This window comes from Vanessa tameamea, chromosome 6 (assembly GCF_037043105.1).
Source record: "Vanessa tameamea isolate UH-Manoa-2023 chromosome 6, ilVanTame1 primary haplotype, whole genome shotgun sequence".
Classification (NCBI taxonomy): Eukaryota; Metazoa; Arthropoda; class Insecta; order Lepidoptera; family Nymphalidae; genus Vanessa; species Vanessa tameamea.
Window position 1 is genome coordinate 13,113,630 of NC_087314.1, and position 24,833 is coordinate 13,138,462.

Here is a 24,833-nt window from a genome sequence, read left to right on the forward strand (position 1 = left end):
CACAGATTACAATACAGGCAAGTGACGTCATCAACTCCATTGGCAGCGCCATATTGTCAAAGTAGCATTTTCGCGCGCTATTTAAATATGGAATTTTTATTTTGATATTTTTCAGCAAATATATACTAGAATTTAAAAAACAACTTTTACTGGGTTCCTTAACCTCTACTAAATAATATAAAATGCATTTTAAAAACCAGTCAAATAGCCAATTGTTGATTTATTAAATTCGTCGCGCACAAAGGGCGAATTATGCCACATATCCACATAATTAAGTATATTGAATAAGTGTATAATTTAGATTCGAATTATCGAATAAGCTTATAAAATAATACTAGTTTCGGCCCGGATCTGAGAAAGGTGTTGGGGTTGCCATTATTATAGGTAAAAATTAACCTATGTTTTATTCCAGACTATAATCTATTTATATCATATAATATAAATTTCATTCAGATCCTTTCAGCTGTTCTGCCGTGATTAGAGTATCATAACATCTGTCTATCCAAACATCAGAACATGAAATAAATATAAAACTTCTGTTTTGTAAAGGTTCCTTTCTAACTTTACATTCATTAAGAATCTGACATATAGTGTCTAGAATCTACATATATTTTTGCTTGGAGCTCTGTGGTAGTCACTACAGATTATGTGGCAATACTTTGGAATTCATAACATAATTCGCACCTCGAGCATCAAGAGGTGTTACAAGTAGAATTCCTTATGCATCATAACACTATAATAAGATACATATCATTATTATATTTAGTATTCATACTGCCTGTGAAATTTATTTAAATTATTTTAATCAAAAGTTAAAATTTTTGATTATTTGAAACTAACGCTTATTTAAAAAAACTACTAAATAAAATTACAAAATCTTATGTACTATATTACACAGACTACATTCTAATCAACAAGTTTATAACTAACTACTGTTTCCATTTTATGTAGACTTGTTGAAAATGTTTTTAATTGTACATTTTGAGCATTAACTATAGCAACAGGCTCGGCTTCTGCCCATTTCTCTGGTATGTCACAGTCCGTCTTAGCATGTACTAGAACATCAAATGAACATCTACAATCTAGGAAAGGTAAATAAGATATTGTAGCCGCAACTTGCAACATAACATCTCTTATTTCCTGTTGTATTTTCTTCAAATCTTTACTACCAACAGTCTCATTTTTTTCCTTAGATAATGCTACATCACCTTCTTCATATTGGACGTTGAAATCCCAACATTCCAAAATTTCTTTATTGGCTACATTTAATATTACTAGAGAGAGTTTACTTACTTTTTTATTTAATATCCATTCTGTAAGCAATAAAAATTCATTGTTTACTATTTTCGAAAACAATAAATACCTATAAAACTTTCTTTAAACCAATATTTTGTGTATATTAAGTTAAACATTCAGTTATGTGACAGTAACATTTCAACATTACATAATTTGTGTAATATAACTTTAGAGAAAAAGAAATACAATAAATAATCTGAACGATGCACAATTAATAATGGTTAACATAAGTTGCTAATATACGTAATATTGAAGTAATTAATTTACCTTCACTTTGAGTTAATAGATTTGTAAGAAAATTCTTGATTTGTGGATCTTCAGAAAGGAGTAAAGTAATTCCGTATTGTTGAGCCGCCTTAAACGTTTCCGGTGGATATAAACCACGTTGAAATAGTACTGAATTTATGGCATAATCTATAAAAATAAAGAAAGCATAATAATTGTAATGTTCATATGTAATATATTTATATTTTATTATAGATCTATGTACACTACAATAATTATGGGTTAATTATATTACAAATTATAAATTACACAGATTGTTGATGCAGAAGTTGTTATTGTTCAAATAATGTAAAACTTAACGTACTTAAATATTCACACAATATTTGTGCTGAACCCCGAAGCGTTATACAATTTTTCGTCTGCTGTTGAGACATTACTTTAAACAAATGATTATATAATAACTCAAATTTAGAACACCAAGTTCAATCAAATAAACAAAAAAACAGTTGAATATTAAGCATCGAAAACTAAACAAAGCCGTTAACTTTTGAACTGACACTACTGACAGTTTAGTTAGGTTAGCTGTTAAAACTTTAAAAAGAGTGTAAGGAGATATATCTTAGTGTATAAAAAAAATGTCCCTAAAATTGTATGAAATTTAGATGGCGCTGCATTAGCTAAAACAAAAAATTCAAAGGACTATACTAATAGTAAAGTAGTAGTAGAAAAGTTATAGTAGAAACTCAGTAGATTAAAACAGAATTGTAGCTAGAAAGTACATACTTTGATTAATGTCTAAAAGTAACATTTCAAAAGTCGTTTTTTTATTTCGTACACGAAGACTGCTTATAGACATACGTACTGTACAATACTAAGTATTGCTGGTTGGCGGTGAATGTGATGGTGGATGTGGTACCTAATCAAACAGGTAACAACAGACAGACAGGTGACAAAGCCGTAACACTAAGGTACATTTTTATTTTGAAAATGCTTTGTTAAACATATTTATGTAAAGAAGAAAATATAATGCGATACCATTAGTGAAGGGTATAATGGAGAACGAGCTACCTGTGCAAAAAAAATATTATAATGCACAACAATGATATTATAGAACATCATTAATGCACAAGTTCTATTCCTAACTCTTATTATGAGACCAATAAAAGTTAGACGGGAAAAATTTCAGCGCAAGATCAATTTATATTATGTCCTTTCCGTAAGGTATAACCCAATATGTTTTTAATAGGCCGGAATTTTTTGAATCTGCAATGTCTTTTATCGTTTAATTTACTTATTGATTGGTTTTACTTTTGCTTAAAATGTACATGTGACTTAATAATTGTATTACTATTTATCATCTATTATTGAATATTGATTAACAGCCACATGTCAAATGCCATGTTTGTTATTGTCACTGTCAGTTGAATCATATTTCCTTAATGTTTTTAATATTAATTACTATTAGAATAAGACTTCTTCATTGATGTTTTGGATTTTTACACCTGCAAGGCATAAATCAAATTAAAATGGAAAATAATATCTTTAACTGCGTTTTATGCTCATTGTTTAACAATGACTGAATCAACAGTAATTACGAAAACAAGTAGAAGTCAATTAAAATAAAATTAAAGCCGTCTTTTAATAAAAACAAGATGGGAAGAACACAAAGAAAGAGGCGCCACAAGAATTTGCTCAACTTTTACTCCTGCAATAACGAAAAGGATTTAATATTATTGAATTCTTGGCTAAAGAAAAATGGAGTTCGCTACAATAAGAAACTTGTATTGGCCGTTTTCAGTGACACCGGTCGGGGAGTTCTAACCAAAAAGAAAATAATGGCGGGAGAAGAGCTAATGAACCTGCCGCTTAATTTAACTATTAACGTAACTAGCTTATTAATGGATGTTGTATTTTGTAGTATTTTTTTAGAAAACAAAATTCCCTGTTTACTAAAATACAATTATAAAGTGTCATTTCAATCGCTTATGGCATTTTATCTAGTATACTTAAAATCTCAAGGAAATGAATGTAAATGGTACATTTATTTGGAGAGTTTGCCAAAAGTGTATACAGTACCATATTTTTTGCCAATAGAGATAAAAAAACATATTGATGATGAAATATTAGATGTGATTACAAAGCAAACAAATATAATTGAACATTCATTTCATATTTTTGATGAAATTTTAAAAAATACCTTATGTAATACTGTTCAAAATTTTAAATCTTATTATTCAATATCCCATTATGAATGGGCCTATTTTACTGTTAATACAAGATGTGTCTATATGGACTTAACAAAAGTGATTGACTTACAAAATATTAATAATTCCATTTTATCTCTAATTAATGATAATACTAAAATCTCTTTATGTCCTTATTTAGATATGATAAACCATAGTCCAAGTGCGAGAAATGAAACAAAACTCATGATAAATAAAGAAGTAGGTGTAATGCCCGTTACTAAAATAGATGAGAGTATATTTTCTGATGTAAGATTTTCTATATACACAAAAAATAATTTTGATCCATATACACAAGTTTTTATATGTTATGGAGACAGTCATAACTTAAAATTGATCACAGAGTATGGATTTTATTTACCTTCAAATGATATAGATTTTGTATTGTTTCAATTTGATAAAATTAATATATTTTTGAATGCAGTAAGTATAAAACTTTCTAATGATCAATTAGCATTTATCAATAACCATGGACTGAATAAAGATTTGTATATTGATTTAAGAGGCCTAAGTTTTAATTTTTATGGTCTATTAATGGTCATTAAATATTATTATGACAAAAATGTAGATATAAGTAGATTAATATATTCCGCTGCTATTTGTTCTAATGATAGAGTCCTAATAGAATTTATAAAGCCAATGGTCAATGATAGACTTGTAAATATTCAAGCTGCTCTTAGTAAATTAAGCAATTTTAGTAAGTGTTTTACTTTAGAAAATTGTACAAATCTTATGTGTCAGTATGTTAAAATATTAGAGAAGTTTATTAAATGTTAGTATATTTCTTAGAATCAGTTTCGTTTTTTTTTACCCTTGTTACTATAAGAGACCTATAATATAGTAGGTACCATCATGATCCTATAAGTAAAACATCGTGACTGTATGTTTTACTCTTATACTTATATATATGTATATTACGTATTCTTGCTAATATCTAAAAATATACACAATTACTTAACAAGACACTGTTTTGTTTGTTTAAATTAAATACAATATTTAATAAATACATTTTAGATACAAATATTCTTCATAGTTATTGCTATAAATTATACCAAAAATACCAATTAATTTAAAATTAAATACACTTTTATTTATAGGACTTTTAAATTTAATATAACAATAATGAAGTGTACTTATTTTATATTTTGGAAACAATTGCGATGAAGTTAATAATTGAGGCAACAAACCAAAAAATCAGGCAACATTGGGTTTATTTTGACATTTATTTTGTCTCAGAAGTCAAAATTTAAACACACATTTTTTGACATTTGTCATCCGTCGGAGGTTGAGTGACAATGGCCGCAGCGCTATTGACTAATAATAAATTTAATAAAATATTAAAAAATCATGTTAAATTTGGAAAAGCATTTTCGAATAAAAAATCAGTGATTCTCAATAAGCCTCATTTTAATATAACTTGTAAACAATGTGCGGTTACGAGCTACTTCAGGGTATGATAATGTTCTGGAGCTGAGATATTTTATGATCGAACCAATTTTTCTGTCATTATCGCACTAAATATTTATTTCTTCTCTAGTGTTACTCTTCTTCCCCACCAAGCAACCCTGGTGGTCCAGATTCCGCGAAAAATGTTTTAGCGGCAGTTTTGGCTAATAAACCGAAGACTGGAAAAATTCCAGTTGGTAAGTAATTTAGTAAATATAAAAGATCCTTGTATATTAATTTGTTAGTTACTAAAAAATATATACCTATGATTCGTTTACATAGCGTTGCGTAATTAATTGTTGACCTTGAATTACTGTTTGTCAATATTACACTTAAAAATTCAAGAATGTAAATAAATGTAAATAAAATTGTTAAAACAAAAACAAAAGAGATTTCGTATTAGAGTTATGAAATGGTATAACTTTTGTATATTTTCAATACAATCCAATACTGTGTGTGTTTTTCTTAATATTATTATGATTTCAAATGCTAATATTGCTTCATATTGTAAGTAGTAAAAATAATATGATTTCCTACTCCCTGTTGATTAAAATCTTTGTATTGACTTGCAGTATTACTTATAAACATTGATTAACTGTTGTTTAGTTAAATACTTTGTTCTGCTATCTGCTATTAATGATTTGCTATTCAAAAGAAGATACAGAATTTTCCACCTAATCACCCTAAACAATATTAATTATAAAACCAAATTTTACATACTATGCTTATCTGTAAATCTATTTCATTATCTTGTTTTAATAGTTCACTTATAGTATTCTTTATGACTAGTTTGTTCATTACATTGTAGATTGTAACAATTATTATTTATTGAAAAATGAATGCTCAGTTAAATAATCAAACTTTAATATAGAACATGTGCACAGTAATATTTTATTTGCATATTTATAGTAATACACATTTTACCATTTTTCTTTGAATCTGTGTATGTGATTTGCATATTATTTGTAATTAATTTGTTACTTGTTTTGTGTTTTATTTATGCCTGGTTGATACAGTCTCTCCTGCAACAATTTTTCCGCTTGCACCTTTTCCATTCATTTATTAACCCTTATCCTGAAAATATCCTGATATGGTCTCCCCGTCCTAGGGATCCAAAAGAGAGACTGCTTTCATCCAGGCGCTTCTGTTTTGGATCGAGAAGATATTAGCCTGGGTGGTGCGAAGCCGGTTACTGGGACGGACATGGTTAGGGGCATGCTGGCTTACGTCTGGCCTAAGGTAATAAATATTACACATAAAAGGTAAAAAATGGTTGCATCTGCAAAGGTGGCACTTCATTTAGCTTATTAGAGTTGCTTTGAGAAATATTGCTTTGTTTAAACAAATCATATTTGCCAAAATATTTCCTCTTTAATAAAACAAATAAAACATCAATGATATAATGTAATGCTACTGGGCGAACCACATATAGACTGCTAATGCAAATATTTGCCTTATTTCAGGACAATGAAATGATAAGAAAAAGAGTCATGCTGTCCCTTTCACTCCTGTTTGGTGCTAAAGTGATGAATGTAACAGTTCCATTTTTGTTCAAATATGCCGTGGATGAAGTAAATCTGTTGACGACAACACCAACCGGTGATGCTTTATTAGGGATGGCAACTGTACCTCAGGCTTTGAGTACCACTGCCTTTAGCTTATTGGTGGGCTGTAAGTATAAAATATTTTTATCAATGCACTTTTATTGTTTGTAAAATTAATCAAAAAACAGTAGACAGAATTTAATAGTCTTATCTGTTCAAAAATATGTTCTTTAATAAATTTTTAAAATGTCATAGATAAAAAAAATATCTGTTTTTTTCTCAGATGGCATAGCCCGAGCTACAGCTGCAGGTTTCAATGAATTGAGGAATGCCGTTTTCGCGAAAGTCGCTCAACATTCGATTAGGAAGTTAGCTTGCAATGTATTCACACATCTACACAACTTGGATCTCAGTTTTCACTTAGGCAGGCAGACTGGTGCTTTATCTAAGGTAGTTCTATATTTAAGTTGTGTGACGAGCAAGTTGTATCTGTGACAACGACTTCATTATTAACTTCTCTGCGCGGTTACACTCGTCGAATGTTACTGCTCGTAGAAATTGTTCTATTTACACATATTAAAGTTGTAAACAGGATAAATTAGTGTGCAAACAGACCCCCAATTTAAGGGAACCTCGACGAATGAGGACGAAACTCTAAAGAAAACATCTGTAGTATGTGAGTAAATAAAATGAAATAACGTATCTAAAACTACTTGTCTGTGAAATAGTCGTGGGAGACCCGATTGGAACGAAGTTTCTTTCGCTGTATTATATATTAAATAATAGACACAATTAAATAAAATTGTAATTAAAAATTCCATATAAATTAAAAAATAATAAATATATAAAGTAATTTAAATAAAAAAAAAACTAATTATAAAAGAAAGAGAGTTATATGAGATTAATAGATATAGCCTTTTCCCTTCACTCTAAACTTTCACTCTCACTCTAAACCGCGTATGACACAAGTCATGTTGACAATAGTGAAGCTGAGAATCCCTTCGTACCACAGATATTAGAGATGGATATGCTTTTAGTACAAGGCACATGTCAAACTGACCTTATGTACAAGCACGCTTTGTTTAGTTGCTTTGCTTAACAGCTACCCAATGAGTCATATTATGTAGCAGTAGAATATAAAAGTCGAATCGCAGTGACGTTATTTGTATAAATTAAACATTTACAAAAAATAGTAACGCAATTTTTTGTTTTATCTGTAATCAAATTTGTGCATTTATTTACATAAATAATAATATACTTAAGTCACAATATTGCTATTTCTTTCTTATTTCTAAAGTTAAAAAGGATAGCAAGTCTTTCAATAAATAAAACATCCTTTATTGTTTACAAAATTGTTGACGTAATCATGGTAGGTCTGGGTAATAAATGGCACATCTTATTTAAAAAACATAAGGTATTTATTCTGTTTTACAGTTTTTTTTTTTAAATTGAATTTCAGACTATAGACCGAGGTTCTAGAGCCATAAACTTCGTGTTATCAGCTATGGTGTTCAATATCGTGCCTACTATATTTGAACTGACTCTGGTGTCCATGATCCTGGGTCTCAAGGGAGGACTCGCTTTCGCAGGTGCGTTATATGACCTATATATATTTTGATAGACATTTTGTTCAAAAAGATAATTTTCTTATTTTATTTAAAAAAAAAAAATTTAAGTCAAATTTGAATACTACTAAATAAAATTAAAGTGTCTGTTTAAGCAGATACATCTTGCATTATAAACTATTCCAATCGAAGTAGGTATAAATATAAACAAACCTTAAATTTCGTATTTCACGCGATTTGCTTCTAACTCAGCTACATTGTGCACTACTAAGTGTTTATAATGAATATATGTATATTTATTTATAATACAACACTTTTACACTTAACTACTTATATCCACTCTAATTTTATTTACAAAATTTCAATAACATTTTCGCCGACGCTCAAAACGCCATTGTTTCGCAAATCCATAGTAAATATAATTATTCAAGCTCTCGACCAATGATATCGCGTCAATTTGCTGTCAAATGTTGTTTATTTGACTTTTCTTCTGTTATTGTTGGAATAGAGTATATATCTACTTAATTAAATATTAAAATTACGTACTGATATAAAACATTCAGCCTAAACCGGTTGGTCTTATAGGATATAGAGAACTAAGAAATAAAAATCTTATAACGAAGTTCGTCATTTTTAAACGTTTGAAATATGGAAATCGGTTTTAATTACAGATTTAGTGTAGGCTGAATACCACAAGTTGTCCGACCAAGTGTGCTCGAAATTTGTGCATGCACAAACTTGACGCGCTATTACTTTAGTTTGTATTATGCCGTCATAAACTGTAAAACTCTTCTAGGGTAGTGTATCGATTCGATGGTTGTATAATCTACCATTGGTAAATAATTTTGTTGCTTCGATACTTGTAATTATATTTAAGATCGTTTATGATGTTCGGGTACGATTGAGATGACATAATCGTAGTTATAAAAAACATGCCTACTCTAAATCCGTCGTATTAAGGATTTCGTATATAAGTATAGGCCAGTCACTCCAGTGCCCACGAAAAGTCATCCTTTAAAATTGGGGATGAAATAATGTCTCCGATGGGCTACCGCCCACTATCCCCGGGTGCAAGTGTAGCGTGCGTGCGGCCCGCAGGCGTGGCGGTGAGCTGCGTGGGCGTGTACGCGGCGTTCACGCTGGCCGTGACGCAGTGGCGCACGCAGTTCCGCGTGCACATGAACCGCGCCGAGAACGAGGCGGGGAACAAGGCCGTCGACTCGCTCATCAACTACGAGACCGTCAAGGTGCTTGGTATCACTGCAGGGAGCCTCTGCGGAACTTGCATTTAAATTATTATTATTATTTAAATTTGAGGCAGAATTAATTAAGACTTAGGAACCTTCAAGAAAAGAGCGTACTCTTTCCTGAAAGGCCGGCAACGCACCTGCAAGCCCCCCGGTGTCGCAGATGTCCATGGGCGGTGGTAGTCACTTTCCATCAGGTGAGCCTCCTGCCCGTTTGCCACCTCTAACATAAAAAAAAAAAAATCGTTTAAATTAGATACGTGCTAGTTCCTCGCGATGTTTTCCTTCCCAACGGTGTACGAGATTAATTAGAAACTCAAATTAATTCAATTTTGCTCGACTGGGTTTGAATTGGGACATCTTAGATCTATTTTAAGTGACCCGTGAAAATATTATATTTTTTTATCCGAGTGGGAAGTGATCCAATTTGTGATATACTTTCAGTATTTCAATAACGAAGCTTACGAACTGAAGAAGTACGACGAAAGCTTGCAAAAGTACGAGGATGCATCTTTGAAAACGGCGTCAAGTTTGGCCTTACTGAACTTCGGCCAGCACGCCATATTCAGCACGGGACTCAGCTTTATAATGATAATGGCGGCCAATAAAATCGCTCAGGGTAACGTAACTTATTAAAAGGAAATAATTGTATAATGTTCAGTATTTCACATATTTCCTTAAATTCAAAAAACTTAGAACTTAGAATACATTATATAATTAGTTACTAATGTTTGTATGATTTGCACGGTCGTTACTAAATATTGTTTTGATCTTGGTAAGTCTGAGAGACACCATACAATTATTCATACAGGTACTAATACCTGTATGAATAATTGTCATTTTGGAATTTTTATACCGGATGATATAAAGAGATGGTCGGAGATGACGGCACGAGTAAGAGTACGGGGCGGTCCGCAGGCGGCATGTCGGTGGGCGACCTGGTGATGGTCAACGCGCTGGTGTTCCAGCTGTCGGTGCCGCTGGGCTTCCTGGGCTCCGTGTACCGCGAGGTGCGGCAGGCGCTGCAGGACATGCACACCATGTTCACGCTCATGACGCTCACGTCCTCCGTCGCGGTGCGCGCTCTCAAACATACCTCTATACAGTTTGGGAAATTATAACACATTATTTTATATATTTTATACGATTTTTTTTATATCACGTGATACATTATTTATGTTTGAAATGCTTTGGATTAAAAACTTATTTTATATGTAGTTCTAATGAATATTTTAATAGTATACACAGAGTATTTAATTTTTACTTTTTTGTTGAACATCCAGGTTTTGACATTATAATATGATTCGATTCAACCATGACATCCGTACTATATTAAAGAATTTAATAATTTGTTTATTTTTAAAATCATAAAATTATTGAATACCTTGCAGGAAAAAGAAAGAGCACCAAAGCTCAACGTGGACGCGAAAACTGCGTCCATTGAGTTCAAAGACGTTAGCTTCAAATATATAAACGGGAAGCCGATTTTGAACAATCTGACTTTCAGTATACCAGCGGGTAAGAAGATTGGGATCGTTGGGGGATCGGGAAGTGGGTGAGTTGGTCTTAATAGTGTGATCAGTGTATAGTCACTAGCGAATGCAATCAGGTGTGGTGGCAATTTGGTGTTAGGGCCTAGGTAGGTACCTCTCATCATATGTTCTATCGCCAATACTAAGTATCGCCGTGTTTCGATTTGAGGGTCAGTGAGCCACTGTAGCTACAGGCACAAAGGATATTACTTCTTAACTCCCAATGTTAGTGGTTCATTGGTTATATGAGGATTGAGGATTGATTAATATTTCTTACAGTACCAAAGTTTAGGGGCAGTGGCGACCATTTACCATCAGGTGGCCAATTTGTCAGTCCGACTACATATATGGGATTTAAAATAAAATGTCTTCTAAATTCTTTCATGGTCATGGTCCGATTAGGCAACTACCTTCTAAAATCAGGGAGTGTTCAAGTAGGTTTGTTTTTATAAAGAAAAATATGCAACTCCTGAGAACAATTGCCTACAAATATTTCTGATATTTGTATGTACAATACAATAGATGCAGTAGTGTTTCGAAATTGTTCCTGTAAATGTAATATTTTCTCATCAACTTTTTTACGAATGGTACAGTTTTCTATAACGTTGGTCAGTATGAAGCGCTTTAAATAATATATATTTCAGCAAATCGACGATGGTGCGACTCCTGTTCAGATTCTTCGAGCCTCAATCCGGATATATCAAGATAGGGGGACAAGACATCAAAGATGTAGACCTCGCTAGCTTGCGAAAGGCCATCGCTATTGTACCTCAAGTATGCATAACTAAATTTAAATCACGTAAAACTTCTCTAAGTGCCACACGATTATTAAATAAAAATAAAAACGGATATTATATGAAATTAGTACTTTGAGTGTAAGGATTTTAGTCCGGTTCAAATAGACACACACTCTCCCATAAATTTCCAAGAATAAACGCTAGGGATACCGTTATAGTAAAATTTATGAAGTATCTATTGATCCTGTGTGCAAAAAATGAATGCAAGGTCAAAGTTCGCAAAAATAGTTATCTGTTTTTTTTTTTGAGGATAATTTTATGATAAAAATATTTTAGACAAAAATTGTAAAGCATCCAATTATCGAAAAAATTCTTACACATTTTCTCAAAAGATTAAAAATTACTGAGTATCAGCCATTCTAAAAGTCAACTAATGTTCACATAAAATTTCAGTTCTTGGAAATTTATTCCAATTTACTTCAAATTTTTGGGCTGACATGATCAGATTATTTAGCACATTTACAGTATGATATCTTAATAATATATCTTGAATAATGGCTGATGTTTGTACACAAAAATGACAGTTTTTTCGTATTATTTAAACATGACTCTTTTATTTAAAAGGTTTAGTCATTTTATGAACGCAATGCTTAGTGATAGTGTATTGCAGTGACGTCATCGGGCAGCTGCTCTATAATAATAGGATGCATAATTTCAGGACTGCGTTCTATTTCACGACACCATTCTCCACAACCTGCACTACGGCGACCTCTCCAAGAGCGAGGAGGACGTGTTCAGGGCGAGCAAAATGGCCGAATTACACGAATCTGTCGTAACGTGGCCGAAGGTTCATACGAGTTTGTTAATTTTTGTAACGTTTAAGATTATATTATATCGACGAACTCCGTGGTCTAGTAGACTGTACACCGGTTTACATGGGTACGCCGAGGTCCCGGGTTCGATTCCCGGCCGAGTCGATGGAGAAAAAGTTTATTCTTTTTTTTATGTCGCCCTGGGTCTCGGTGTATGTGGTATAGTAAGACACAATTTAGATGTAGCATCGGCAAATTCAATAAAACCGATTATTGCCGATTTAAACAACCAATTGAAATGGCTCTATCGCGCCAATCGACGCCACTCGACGCTATTCGACGCTATTCGACGCTATAGATTCTCGCTTCAGTTCAACCCGAGACAACAACGGGAATGCACGTGAGTGACTCATTCCGTACACTGCGTGACAATTTAATGGTAAAGAGATATTATTTATTTTCTGGTATTTTTTTAAAATATGAATTATTGAAACTGGGTAGGTCGTATAATAGTATGAAATATTTTTCCTTCATTTATCAAATGGATACAGAGTCTAAATATATAGTTTTTGGGAAAGATCACTATCAAAACGCATATAAGCGCTGTTTTAAAGGATAATTCACTAGTTCAAGTCATGGTTCTTCTCATACAACTTTTAATTCATGTTTTTGAGCTTTTTGCTCAAAAAAAAATTAAGAACGTCGAGCAATATAGATGGTTTTGATTATGATGTCATTAGAAGGAAGATGAATGGCTTTCATTTCACCAAAAAAAGAAAGCCTGTGTGACAAAATCTTTGTTAATAATATTAAAAATGTTCAATGACAGTCGAGAAACTGCGAAGAATATTTCATGAACTAGGTTTTAAATTTAAAAAAAAATGTAAAATAAAATAGATCTTTCTTAGACAAATACAAAAGTTTCGAAGTGAAGGTACCTACATGATTTGTACACGGCGCTCTCCTAGTTTATATATTTTTCCAAAAAACTGGCGATTATCATCACGAAATGAGTAAAGAAAATTACGAAAAATAGTTAAAACGACATCTCGTCCTGAATCCACAACCTAAAGTAGCCATAGTCATAGATACCGCTGAAAATATACCCTTTGCATTCATGAAACCGGAATAGTATGAAATCGTTACACGTCACATAGGAGATCATATTAAAAACTCAAATAATGGCGGAACATGGTCACTCCGTTTTACCGGTACCTCCTTATCATCCGGATTTTAACCCAATCGAGAATATTTGGAGGCCCAAATAAAAGTTCACGTTAGTTCTAAAAATGTCTCGAGTAATTTAACGGAAATCAAAGAACTGTTAAAGGAGTCGTCATCAGATAGCGATGAGTCATTCGATGATCTGTGGAGCTATTGAGAATGATCATATAAGTATGGATGTGGTACCATAAGAAAGAATTATTTTTATAATGTAAGGTGTTTCATCGTAAAAGCCGTATCGTACTCGCGCTGTCTTCTACTCTTCAAATGAAATCCAAATAACTCTGCCGCCTACATCCGGCCCCGCAGGGCTACGCGACGCAGGTGGGCGAGCGCGGGCTGAAGCTGTCGGGCGGCGAGAAGCAGCGCGTGGCCATCGCGCGCGCCATCCTCAAGGCCGCGCCCGTCGTCGTGTTCGACGAGGCCACCTCCAGCCTCGACTCGCTCACCGAGCACGTGCGTACGCTTTAGATATATTTCTGTGGGGCGACGTTTGCTCCTCGTCGCGTTTACCTACCTACGCTTGATAGGAGGCGATTTTTGAATTTCGCGATTCAATTTTTTTCGAAGATTAACTTTGCTCCCTTGACCTAACCGAAAAATCTTCGATGACCTTAAAATCAGAATTTAATCAATTAAACAGTTTTTAAACATATTTATCTAATATCATTCTCGGCATGGAGTCGCCTCATCGATCTTTAAATTATGAACTATATTATACATTTCAGGCAATCCTCCAGGCCCTAAAAGCGGCCACGGTCGGCAGAACGTCGATATGTATCGCCCACCGGCTGTCGACCGTTGCAGACGCTGACGAAATATTTGTTCTAGAAAATGGTTCGATATCAGAGAGGGGAAAACATGCTGACCTAATAAGCAATAAATCTTCATTGTATTTTAGACTGTGGGAGAAACAGAATAGAGACGCTGTACCGAAAGTGTGAAAACGTTTAAACAATATTTTGAGCAAATGTTTAGTCCGTTATTTGAGGACAATGTTTGATCCAATCATTCCTAAATATTGATGGAAATCAATTGTAGTGTTTTTTTTGTTTTCTTAAACTCGGGTTTATAAATGTAATCGTTACGAGAACATTCAATACTTATATCTCAGGGTGAAATGACCCTTACACCCTTGGGTTTAAAGATTAAGCACCTATTAAATTTATAATTCTACACTTAATGATAGATACTGAATAACTATAAAAAAGATACAGTAGTCTCTGTTTTATTTCGCTTTCATTGGCCTTGGCCTATAATACAATTGTTGAAAATTATATTAGCGTTTTTTAGAAATATTATCCGAAATGTTTTTTACCAATTATTGAATACCAATAATTTAATATTTTGATTGGATCAAACGTTGGTACGAGTTAATGTGGTCGCTGAATGTAATTCAGTGTGCAATCATTGTAGAGCATTCTATTATATTGGATGGATTTTGACCAAATTATTTTTTTATTGTTGTTATAAAAGACGTTTAAACAAACTCAAAACAAAAATGTAGATGTACTATGTATCAAAAATTCAAAAAAAAAAAAAAAGATTTATCACACAAACGACTATGAGATGTAGAAAAGATCGCCATTGTTGTTTTCTATAATGCTGAGGCTATACAAGTGTAAATATACTTGGGTTTGGTCGAGTTGGCGGGGCTTATTGGATAAAAAACATGGCGGTTTCATATCCGATTAGGAGTACAGATTTCCTTGTGACTGTAATTGTACCGTCTTGCGCTGAAATGTTCCGTTGTCCGTCAGTTGTGCATATTTTAAAGACATTTACAACATTACGTGACATATTTACTGTCACTATAAAAATGTCTCTTATGAATCTTAATACCTCTTATGAGTTGTTCTACTTCAATAATTCATATCGTGCTCGGAGGTAAATATTATAAGGAGTCTTGCACGTGTCGGGTAACCACTAATCATCCTTTAGAAGGGGGAGGAGTTCTTTGCCCAGCAGTGGGACATTCACGAGCTATTACGTACTACTAGGTCGATTCGTTTACTTTAGTCATTATAGATCTGTTCTATAGTAACAAAAATAGTTCCAGTCTAGATGTTTGTCCGTAGTCATGATTAGTAACCATGGGCTAATTTAAATATGAGCAAAATATTTATAAACGAACCCATATTTTAGAAACAAATTTAAATATGGAATTATATTTATTATTTATTTATGTGCGAGTGGCGAAACTATAATACGAAGCCTCTTAACATAACTCAAAATCAGTAATTTTTTATTTATTTACTAAATAAGACGTCATATATCTATTTCTAACGGTGCCTGTTCACTGTGTTTCTTACCGAATAAGTTCCGTGCACGTGCAACTGCTTTATTGAAGACGGTATTCTGCCACCAGATAACAATCAAGAACAATCATCGACATTCCAACTCCTTACACGCATTTCACTCGGTCGTGATATCGTTCCGGCGTATATTTTCTGAGTATTAAAATCTTATTATTTTCAAGTCAAGAGCGTATGGGTATCTTCTAGGAAAATGCGTTCGATTTTTAAACAGCATCAGTACTTACCGACGGCTGGGATTGTTCGCAAAATAAGCCGCTTCGCTGGAGCAGTTGGAACGACATTTCACGAACATAGTGTATACGCATCCTCAAGATGTATCTTGTCTATAATATATGGATCGTCATTGATATATAGTACAACTATTCAATATTAAATTCTATAAAAATACTACCTCGTAATTTTCTTTTTAAAAGACGTTCAACGTTTTTAGTTTAAAATTATTTATAACGAAATTGTTACTTCTTCTTTAGTCTTGACAATCATCGATTTTATTACATTTCGCCCAAAAATATGTATAAATAGAAAATTAAAATATCTGACATATATAAGAAATGTAAATAAACGTATGTTGGTACTATGTACAGTTACTGTTGATTAAGTATATTATGTTTTATTTTTAGATGTGTTTTATTTACCCGTTTTATTTTCTATCGTCAAATAGCAATACTAATAGTGTAACTGCAGGCACAAGGGACATAACATCTTAGTTCCCAAGGTTGGGGGGGCATTGGCGAAGTAAGGGATGGTTAATATTTCCAACAGCGCCAATGTCTATGGGCGGTGGCGACCACTTAACATCAGGTGGCCCATTTGCCGATTCACATACGTATTACATAAAAAAAGACATATTTCAAGAAACGCTTTCCCGATACAAATCCTTATGCTCAAGCGTTTTTTATATATTATACTTTTGATTTAATTCGTGAGTACGATAGTGTAATTCAAAGGCATCGGACGCATGTAAGTATATGCTTGTTTATTTGTGAAGTTAAAGATTCTAAAAACGCTAGATTCAATTTCAAAATTAAAGATTTTTATGGAGAGTTCTCAGTATGAGAGAAACTTATTTAAAAAAGGGCTTACTTGTGTCACGTACTCTGAGTTGCACGCCTTTAATATTTTCCTTAATCGAAATATCGTTCACCAAATTATATTTTTTTTTTATATACATTTATAAAATAAAAATAGATGTATATATTTATGCTCGAATTTCTTTTTTTAAAGGAAAAGGAATGAGCAAAGAGTATACATTATCATGGTATCGATTACGACTCGGTTACCATGGTAACAGTCCACAACAAATCGTAGAAATATTTATTACTATTTTGAGATCGTCTATTTTCTTTTAGAAAATGGATTTTTTTTTTTAATATAAATAATGTCAGTATTGAGTCTCGTGCCGGAAGAAAAACGTAGGGATCAGAGGTTGGTTTTGTTATTTAAAAAAACACTCACTAAATATTATGTGCCGATTGATTTATAATTGTGTTTCACGCACCATTTCAGACACATAAAATATATATTGATAAGCCTTATGTTGTTCATCCACTTGTGTCTTCCCTTACATTATGAGTCGAAGTAAATTTTTGCGAATCAACTAGCAATCTCCGCACTAATTATAACTTTTGTTAATGGTCATTTGGTTCTGTGTTTAATTAAAAATAGCGGTATTTTCTATAGAAAATAACTATATGTAATAAACAGTTCCATTGGTACTGGTACTGGTAGAGTCCGTGACAGTAAAGGCTCTTCTTGCGCTACATAGAAAATGCTTATAATTTAAGTTATGGTGAGAAGGTTAAACTAAGGACACAGAAACTTGCAACTGTGACGTTACTACGGCCTACGAATTACGATACGAATGCGTTATACGAGTATAGTATTTATAATAAGTGAGAATATGTATTGAAGACGAAACTACATAGACAATAAATAAAATTATATACTACTATAAACTCCAGCCCTATACAATTTTTACTAGGCTATTTGCCGTGACCTAAAAACAGCTTGTAACTTATCTAACGATAACAAGATAATTTTAATTACAGAAATTCCCTAGAGAGCGTATACAGCAGCAACTCTCGACTCAATTTGCTTAACAAACGCAAGCGTTTGAACCCAATACTGGATATGTCGAATCAATCTATTAACAAGGGAGATAAATACGTAACCCAACGTGTTTTATCTGCAAAGACGCACAGAGTCAAACAATTACAAAATCAGCTTGCTGACGCCCATTATCATTTACAAGTAAGGTTTTATTAATATTAAAATGTATTATTATTTTTATATTCATACTTACATTAAACGTTGGTTATTTCATTTTTATTCTGTTTTATTTAATTAAAAAGAACAGATATACACAACTCTGTTTTATAAAGACGTGTACTTTTAAATGAAAAATTATTTATTAAGCACAGCCTAAAGCCTGAGCACCATGATTTAAGATTCTCGTGTGCTGGAAATTATTCTAGCTCACTCACCGTCTAAATCAAAACACAGGCAATATATTTTTATGTATTTAATTTCACTATAACATATTTATATTTAACCGGAATATAATTTGATTAAATTAACCTAATTAATTAATGGAAATAGACTAAATTACTTTTTGTGGTTGTATCGTGAATTGTAATAATTTCAATGAGTAATCATTCACAATGGGTATTTTAACATATTGTAGAGACTAAAAAGAAAAGAAAAAAGTACATTAATAAGTTTTGATATTGTAAAAGCGTTATAAAGATTACAGAAGAATAATCGTCTAAGATTTTACATGTCAGTGATAATCGAATTTTATGTTACATTTGTTGATATTTACAGATTAGTTAACATCGATATTATGTTACTACTTTAACAAATATAACAATAGTAATCAATTAATAAAATTAATTATTTGTTACAGGAGCTAAGTAATGAGAATAAAGTGCTTCGAGCTTTACAAAAGAAACAAGACATAGCTTTACAGAGGTATTATTTTTTACCTTTCGAATAAGTTATTTGTAGTATGTTATAGTGTAATAAGTTAATGTAATATAACATTTTTTAAATAAACGTTATGAATGAGAAAATGGAACAGCAAGTTGGAATTTTTGTAAATTAGCATGAGAAAAGCAGGAAGCAGCGAGGTTTCTTTTATATATTCTCGGGATAAGGCTCTTAAGCAACGACATTTTTTAATAAAACTTGTTTGCATTCCATTCGAATCTTATTAGGGACCAACTGAGGTGAAGGTACTAAAAATCTCGAAAACATTATCTTCATTTTGAACGTTAATTAAGAATAAAACTAATCATCTAATATACCCACAGGGAAACTAGCTTCGCGTTTTTAAAACAAGAACATTATGATAATTGTTGTTTATTGAACATTACCATTCAATTGTTTTGCAGATTGCTCTTGGTGTTTTGTGAAAAATCGAATCAAATCGAATCGTCTATTTGTACAATTCAATTTACAACTTGTAATAGTGAATTTCACATATAAAAAATATAAGCCAAGACAAAAAGTTATAACGTTCCATTTTGAAAGTAATACAACGCCACATTAAAATGAAGGAATAAACAGGACGAAAATTTATTTGACCAAACCTTTAATTTAGATATTTAAAATGTAAACTTTATCAGATACGAAAACTCCAACGCAGAACTGCCTCAGGTGCTAAACTCTCACAGTGAAGAGATGAGAATTCAGCAAAGTAAATATAAACAGTTGAAGCAGCAGTTCAAGGAAGCGACGATGAAGTTAAAAGAGAAAGATATACAGCTGCAACAGCTAAGAGATGATCACCAGCATTTATTAGATTTGAGTAAGGACAGGTAATGATGAATGAATTTATGAGTTACCCTAATTACTAAGTTGAATCTTTGTATATATATAGGTAAATTATAATAAATAGTAAATTAAATTCAGATAAAAATAAGTTTATTTAATAAGTAAAATACGGACCATATCTATAGAATTATTAGTAAATGGAATAACTTTAATCATCTAAAACATGGAAAGTCCTGCAGCTTAGTGAAAAAAATCAGAATATTATAACACAGCGAAGCCTGCGCAGCAATGTATGTAACATAACATAAAAAAAAATAAAAAATGTGCCACATCGTATTTTAATAACGGAAGTTAATAACGGAAACGGTCGATGTGTGCAAACAAACAGACATAACCAACAGCACCCTGAATGGGCTATCTTATCAGCCTTGCAAGTGACCACAATATACCTGAGCGTTATAAAATCGTAACTTTAAAATCGCTCTAATATCATTAGTTAATTGAATATTTTATTTTCTAGAAATCTTCTTGATCGTGAAAAACTTCAAAGTCAAGTAGCAGATTTAACGGCGAAAGTTCAACAACAGAACGAAACTATAAGCATGCTGCAAAGAAGAATAGCGCTAGAGGCTAAGAACTTCAAACATCAGTTACAGGCCGAAATAAACAAACATAAAGACACGAGACACGACTTGGACCTGGCCATCACCAACGCTGATAAGTTGTCCACTATTATAGAGGTAGGAAGCAGTAATGGAATCTGTATTACGAAGGCACATCAGATTATTGATTCTATAGATATCCATAGTAGGGCATACGTTTTAATGAAAATTAGCAAGCATTTTAACATTATAATTTTACAAATTTAATTAAACTTAAATTAAACACTATTTCACAGTATAGGTTGAAAATTCAATGCTTACGTTTTTATACGAATTACACTTAAACTATTTATAATTATATCATCATCATCCCCTTATTCCAATTTTACTTGGGGTCGGCGCAGCATGTCTTCTTCCTCCATACTTCTCTGTCGGACGTCATCTCACAAGTAATATGATTATATTTAGTATATTCTGCGTGAAAGCCTAAAAATAATTCCTCATCTATTTAACACTTCAGCTTTAAGTAAATTAGAAATTACAAGTACATTGTCACTTTGATTAGATGCAGGTATTATGCATTGTGGATAAGCTCGTTATTGTGAATCACGGCTTTACATATGGACAATCTATTTGTCATTGGACTTAAAATCTATTTTGGTCAATCTCAGCCTTTTCCTCTTTAAACTTAACATTACTTAAAATATGGATAAAATATATTTTTTTAATTGGGTAGTGAAAGAAATGTTTGTATGGTTTACTGTTTAATGTGTTTTAATATCAAGCTAACTTACTATTCTCCGTCGATATTTTTGTTTAGTCAATCATTTTTTTTTTAAATTATGGTATACATATTAACATGTTATAAGTAAAAAAATATTATAGTTTTTGAACATATGTTTTCAGATGAAAGAAAAAATGCTCAGCACTGCGGCCAGTAGAGGTGGTAAATCACCTACTAAAGTACCGTCTGTTATGAACCTGGCTCGACCCGTTAGTAAGACGGGAAAAGAAGCAACAAATCGAAATGATGAAAGAGCTAATGTATGATACTCTTAAGAAAATTTATTTGTGGTTTTGCATGTTAATATTTCGTGACGGTTGTCACAGAATGTTTTACAAAATAATGTAGGCAAAACAGCGTGAGGAAGCTTGGATGTATTAAATGAAGTTAAAAATTAATGTCTGCTTTGTAGTGAACACGATTTAATCTCTTTAATTTATTTTTACCTAGCTTAGAGTGAAGCATTTACTTGGCGACATGACTAAATGCTTTTTTCTTAAAAAAACAGCAATACAACTTTTCTTTATAGATATATTTTTACAATGAATACTCTAATTTAATATTTAAATATATATATTTTACTTTTATGTTTCAGATTATTCAAACGGAACAAAATATACTTGCCAAGTTATGTGAAAATTCACGTAACGTCAGTAGTTCGTTGTCTCACGAGGAAGATACAAGTTCTTCAACTGAACCACGCTCAAGATACATTTCCAGTCGATCCTCAACAAGTAATCGCACTACGCCCAATCCAGTAAGAAAAAGTTCTAAAAATTCAGATGGGATTATAGAACTTGCAAAAACTGTCCAAGACGGCATGGCCGATTTAACAATCATTGATGATACTTTAAAAAATTCTACACCAGATGAAATGCAAAAAAGAAAGGAAGCTATGAAACTGGATCTTATGAATAAAATAAAGAATAACGAAGAGCCATGTTCAAGAAAATCGAGCGGTTTAAGGAGAATGTCAACAGAGGAATCGATTGAAGAGCAAATCGTTGAAGAACTTCCAACAGAAAGACCAAAATCTCGAGGAAGAAGGAATTCTACGGTTTCCTTCTATGATAATTCATATTCGGAAGGGAACAATTATAGCACTGGCGATGAAGGCGATAAAGTACACTTAAAACGTGAGATAAGTATCGTTGATAAGAAGACAGTAGTAAAACCTATCGAGAAATATTGCAAAGATATCATACAAGATATTGAGAAAAGCAGCAAAGTTATTGATGTTCATATGAAACAATTTAGTCAATCTAAATACACAGGCGACAAAATAGTTGAACAGCTACAAGCTGTGGATAAACTGAATCAGATCGTAAATGGAAGCGGAGATATACCAACTGAAACATTAACAGAGTTGAATAATAGTTTTAAAATGTTATCTGAACAAGTTTTCACTGAAAGTGTACCAGTAGCTAGAAAACGTTCTCTGTCCAGTAGGAAAAATTCTCGTATCGAATCCAAAACAAATTTGCTGGGAGACGCTAACATGAGCAATCAAGATTTACTAGACGATCTGTTAGGAAAGAAATGATATACGGTATTTCCTTGAAGGATTAATCATACCCTTGCCAGACGTTAGGATCAGAACATAGAATTTATTATTGTTAACTCAAACCGCATGGCAATAATTCCGAATTTTTATAGATATTTTTATACAAGGATAAATCAGAGTCAAAGTTCGTTGGCCATTCGATAATTTATTACTTCAGTTCTTAAACAAAGAAATCGTTTAAGTAATTTATATGCAAATAAATATTAGTCTTATATCCATAAACAATTACGATTTTAACGTGAGAATGTTTTATGGAGACTTAAATTTCGATCGTTGTTGTTATTGTAATGTTTTAAAGCGTCGTGAGACTCTTCGGGTTCGCTTCGTTATCAAAACTGATGTTAAAACATTTCAACGTTTTCCTCCCTCCTATTATTATTGCCCCACACTTTATAAATATATCTTTGAATGTCTTTCGACCGCGTCTTCAGCTCGCGCATCACGCTGATATAATTTATTGGATTTCAACCAATCAACCAACCATAAAGGGACAAAATTATCACGCAATATTTAATTTTTGCAAAGTTGAATTCTCTACAATGTTGCCTGTAACGAATTCGCATGTTGTCTGTATAATATATAAATTTGAGTTTATATTATTTAGTCAAAAGGATAAGTAATAAAACGTAACGAGCTATAAAGCGCCGATTACACATCGTTTCAAGTGGATGAGTTTTCGGCGCGAGCTATTTTCGTTTTAATTGTTTTTCCTTGACTGAACGATTTTTCAGTCGTTATTTACTACTGTATCGTATTAATTATTTGTCGACTTCAACTATTTGTGTTCGGCATTTGTTCGTGTTTTGTGTGATTTGTATCGAATTAATTTATATTTATTGTTATTAAAGTTTTCACTATTTGAATCGATAATGATTAAAATATATTTTGGCTTTTTCTTCTATCGCTTATAATATTTGGTACGCTGATTTTTATGTAACTTAGCTTTAGTAATTAAATACGAAAGTAGATAGTGCAAATATATATTATATATTTTGGGAATCTTTTTTTTATTTTAAACTTTAAACCAAAAATCCAAAAAAATTATGTTATCGTACATAACAAGGTATGATAGCATTATTTTTGTACATTTGGATAAATTTTAGAAATACGTTTGGTTCGAACCGCGATCTGACTGCTCACATATTCTTGTTAATCCTTCAATAATCACTTCACTTTTGAGAGCCTTAAGGTAATGGTGCAAATTTTGTTGCCAAATATTTTGTTACTGTTTGATACACTTTAAGAAATCGTCTGTTGACCTCGTATTTTGTTTCGAAGGTTCAATGTCAATTAAATTACTACGATAAAGCAGGTAACATGTACCTGTGGTAACATGTACCAATGATAGTGAGTGGTCACCACCCCATATACATATGTTGGTGCTATAAGAAATATTAACGACCAATCTTGGAGGCTGAGATGTTATGTCCCTAGTGCCTGAACACATACATTGCCTCACTCATCCTTCAAACTAATGTGTAGACGTTACCTATCCAGATGGGCTTGCACAAAGCACTATCACCAAGTAAGCTGTGACCGGACTACTGTATCTGAGGTTAGGTATAACAAGTTCGTATAACATAAGCGTAGAATTTTCTTGCTATTATACTTTTAAAATATTTTTTTTAATTAATAAAAAGTTGTTTTACATCATTAACCAAATTATAGAAAAGTCGTACTGATGAGACAAAATTAGTGATTTTTGGGTTCAGTTGAGTGCTAGTTAGTACACTGTTAGTTAAATACAATTATATATGTACATATGTTATATATCCTGCCTGGAAGTCAACAAGCATTAACTCCACGATTTTTTATCATATATATAATCTTGTATCGAATAATATGCCTTCTTTAAAAATGTATTTTTTACAAATTATTTGAATTTATGAGACGTGCTATTTCATAATCATCTCCTATGTG

At 32.2% G+C, this 24,833-nt stretch overlaps 4 protein-coding genes across 6 annotated transcripts; 3 read left to right on the top strand and 1 right to left on the bottom strand.

The window, feature by feature from the left end:
- Positions 1-218: 218 nt before the first annotated feature.
- LOC113396387 (mitotic spindle assembly checkpoint protein MAD2A) lies at positions 219-2,100 on the bottom strand. Its single transcript, XM_026634305.2, has 3 exons — positions 1,886-2,100; positions 1,564-1,710; positions 219-1,313 (listed from the first exon to the last, which is right to left on the bottom strand). The coding sequence occupies exons 1-3, from the start codon at positions 1,953-1,955 to the stop codon at positions 907-909; spliced, it is 624 nt and encodes a 207-aa protein (XP_026490090.1). The 5' UTR covers positions 1,956-2,100; the 3' UTR covers positions 219-906.
- An 839-nt stretch (positions 2,101-2,939) lies between these two features.
- Positions 2,940-4,555, top strand: LOC113396385 (uncharacterized protein). Its single transcript, XM_026634303.2, has one exon. The coding sequence runs from the start codon at positions 3,174-3,176 to the stop codon at positions 4,539-4,541; it is 1,368 nt and encodes a 455-aa protein (XP_026490088.2). The 5' UTR covers positions 2,940-3,173; the 3' UTR covers positions 4,542-4,555.
- Positions 4,556-5,007: 452 nt separating this feature from the next.
- LOC113396383 (iron-sulfur clusters transporter ABCB7, mitochondrial) lies at positions 5,008-16,806 on the top strand. Of its 3 annotated transcripts, none has more exons than XM_026634299.2 (14): positions 5,008-5,215; positions 5,302-5,407; positions 6,319-6,449; positions 6,674-6,881; positions 7,038-7,204; positions 8,214-8,343; positions 9,418-9,566; positions 10,011-10,185; positions 10,485-10,642; positions 10,958-11,121; positions 11,743-11,872; positions 12,554-12,682; positions 14,181-14,327; positions 14,600-16,806. In XM_026634299.2, the coding sequence occupies exons 1-14, from the start codon at positions 5,060-5,062 to the stop codon at positions 14,813-14,815; spliced, it is 2,166 nt and encodes a 721-aa protein (XP_026490084.1). In that variant the 5' UTR covers positions 5,008-5,059; the 3' UTR covers positions 14,816-16,806. The 3 variants fall into 3 exon arrangements, with proteins under 3 accessions (XP_026490084.1, XP_026490085.1, XP_026490086.1); XM_026634300.2 differs by having other exon boundaries at positions 6,373-6,449; XM_026634301.2 differs by lacking the exon at positions 5,008-5,215 and having other exon boundaries at positions 6,330-6,449.
- Positions 16,807-17,487: 681 nt separating this feature from the next.
- LOC113396384 (lebercilin-like protein) lies at positions 17,488-22,912 on the top strand. Its single transcript, XM_026634302.2, has 7 exons — positions 17,488-17,614; positions 18,238-18,439; positions 19,095-19,159; positions 19,816-20,007; positions 20,484-20,703; positions 21,472-21,609; positions 21,945-22,912. The coding sequence occupies exons 1-7, from the start codon at positions 17,568-17,570 to the stop codon at positions 22,890-22,892; spliced, it is 1,812 nt and encodes a 603-aa protein (XP_026490087.2). The 5' UTR covers positions 17,488-17,567; the 3' UTR covers positions 22,893-22,912.
- Positions 22,913-24,833: the final 1,921 nt, after the last annotated feature.

What these genes read in the sequence shown, in the direction of transcription:
- LOC113396387 (XM_026634305.2), bottom strand. Translation starts at nt 1,955, where the DNA reads ATGTCTCAACAGCAGACGAAAAATTGTATAACGCTTCGGGGTTCAGCA. An exon ending in AATATTGTGTGAATATTTAA is followed by an intron (nt 1,711 to 1,885) that starts GTACGTTAAGTT and finishes TTATTTTTATAG; the next exon opens with ATTATGCCATAAATTCAGTA. An exon ending in TCTATTAACTCAAAGTGAAG is followed by an intron (nt 1,314 to 1,563) that starts GTAAATTAATTA and finishes TATTGCTTACAG; the next exon opens with AATGGATATTAAATAAAAAA.
- LOC113396385 (XM_026634303.2), top strand. Translation starts at nt 3,174, where the DNA reads ATGGGAAGAACACAAAGAAAGAGGCGCCACAAGAATTTGCTCAACTTT.
- LOC113396383 (XM_026634299.2), top strand. Translation starts at nt 5,060, where the DNA reads ATGGCCGCAGCGCTATTGACTAATAATAAATTTAATAAAATATTAAAA. An exon ending in GACTGGAAAAATTCCAGTTG is followed by an intron (nt 5,408 to 6,318) that starts GTAAGTAATTTA and finishes TCCCCGTCCTAG; the next exon opens with GGATCCAAAAGAGAGACTGC. An exon ending in GTTGGGGGATCGGGAAGTGG is followed by an intron (nt 11,122 to 11,742) that starts GTGAGTTGGTCT and finishes TATATATTTCAG; the next exon opens with CAAATCGACGATGGTGCGAC.
- LOC113396384 (XM_026634302.2), top strand. Translation starts at nt 17,568, where the DNA reads ATGTCAGTATTGAGTCTCGTGCCGGAAGAAAAACGTAGGGATCAGAG. An exon ending in ACGCCCATTATCATTTACAA is followed by an intron (nt 18,440 to 19,094) that starts GTAAGGTTTTAT and finishes TATTTGTTACAG; the next exon opens with GAGCTAAGTAATGAGAATAA. An exon ending in CAAGACATAGCTTTACAGAG is followed by an intron (nt 19,160 to 19,815) that starts GTATTATTTTTT and finishes AAACTTTATCAG; the next exon opens with ATACGAAAACTCCAACGCAG.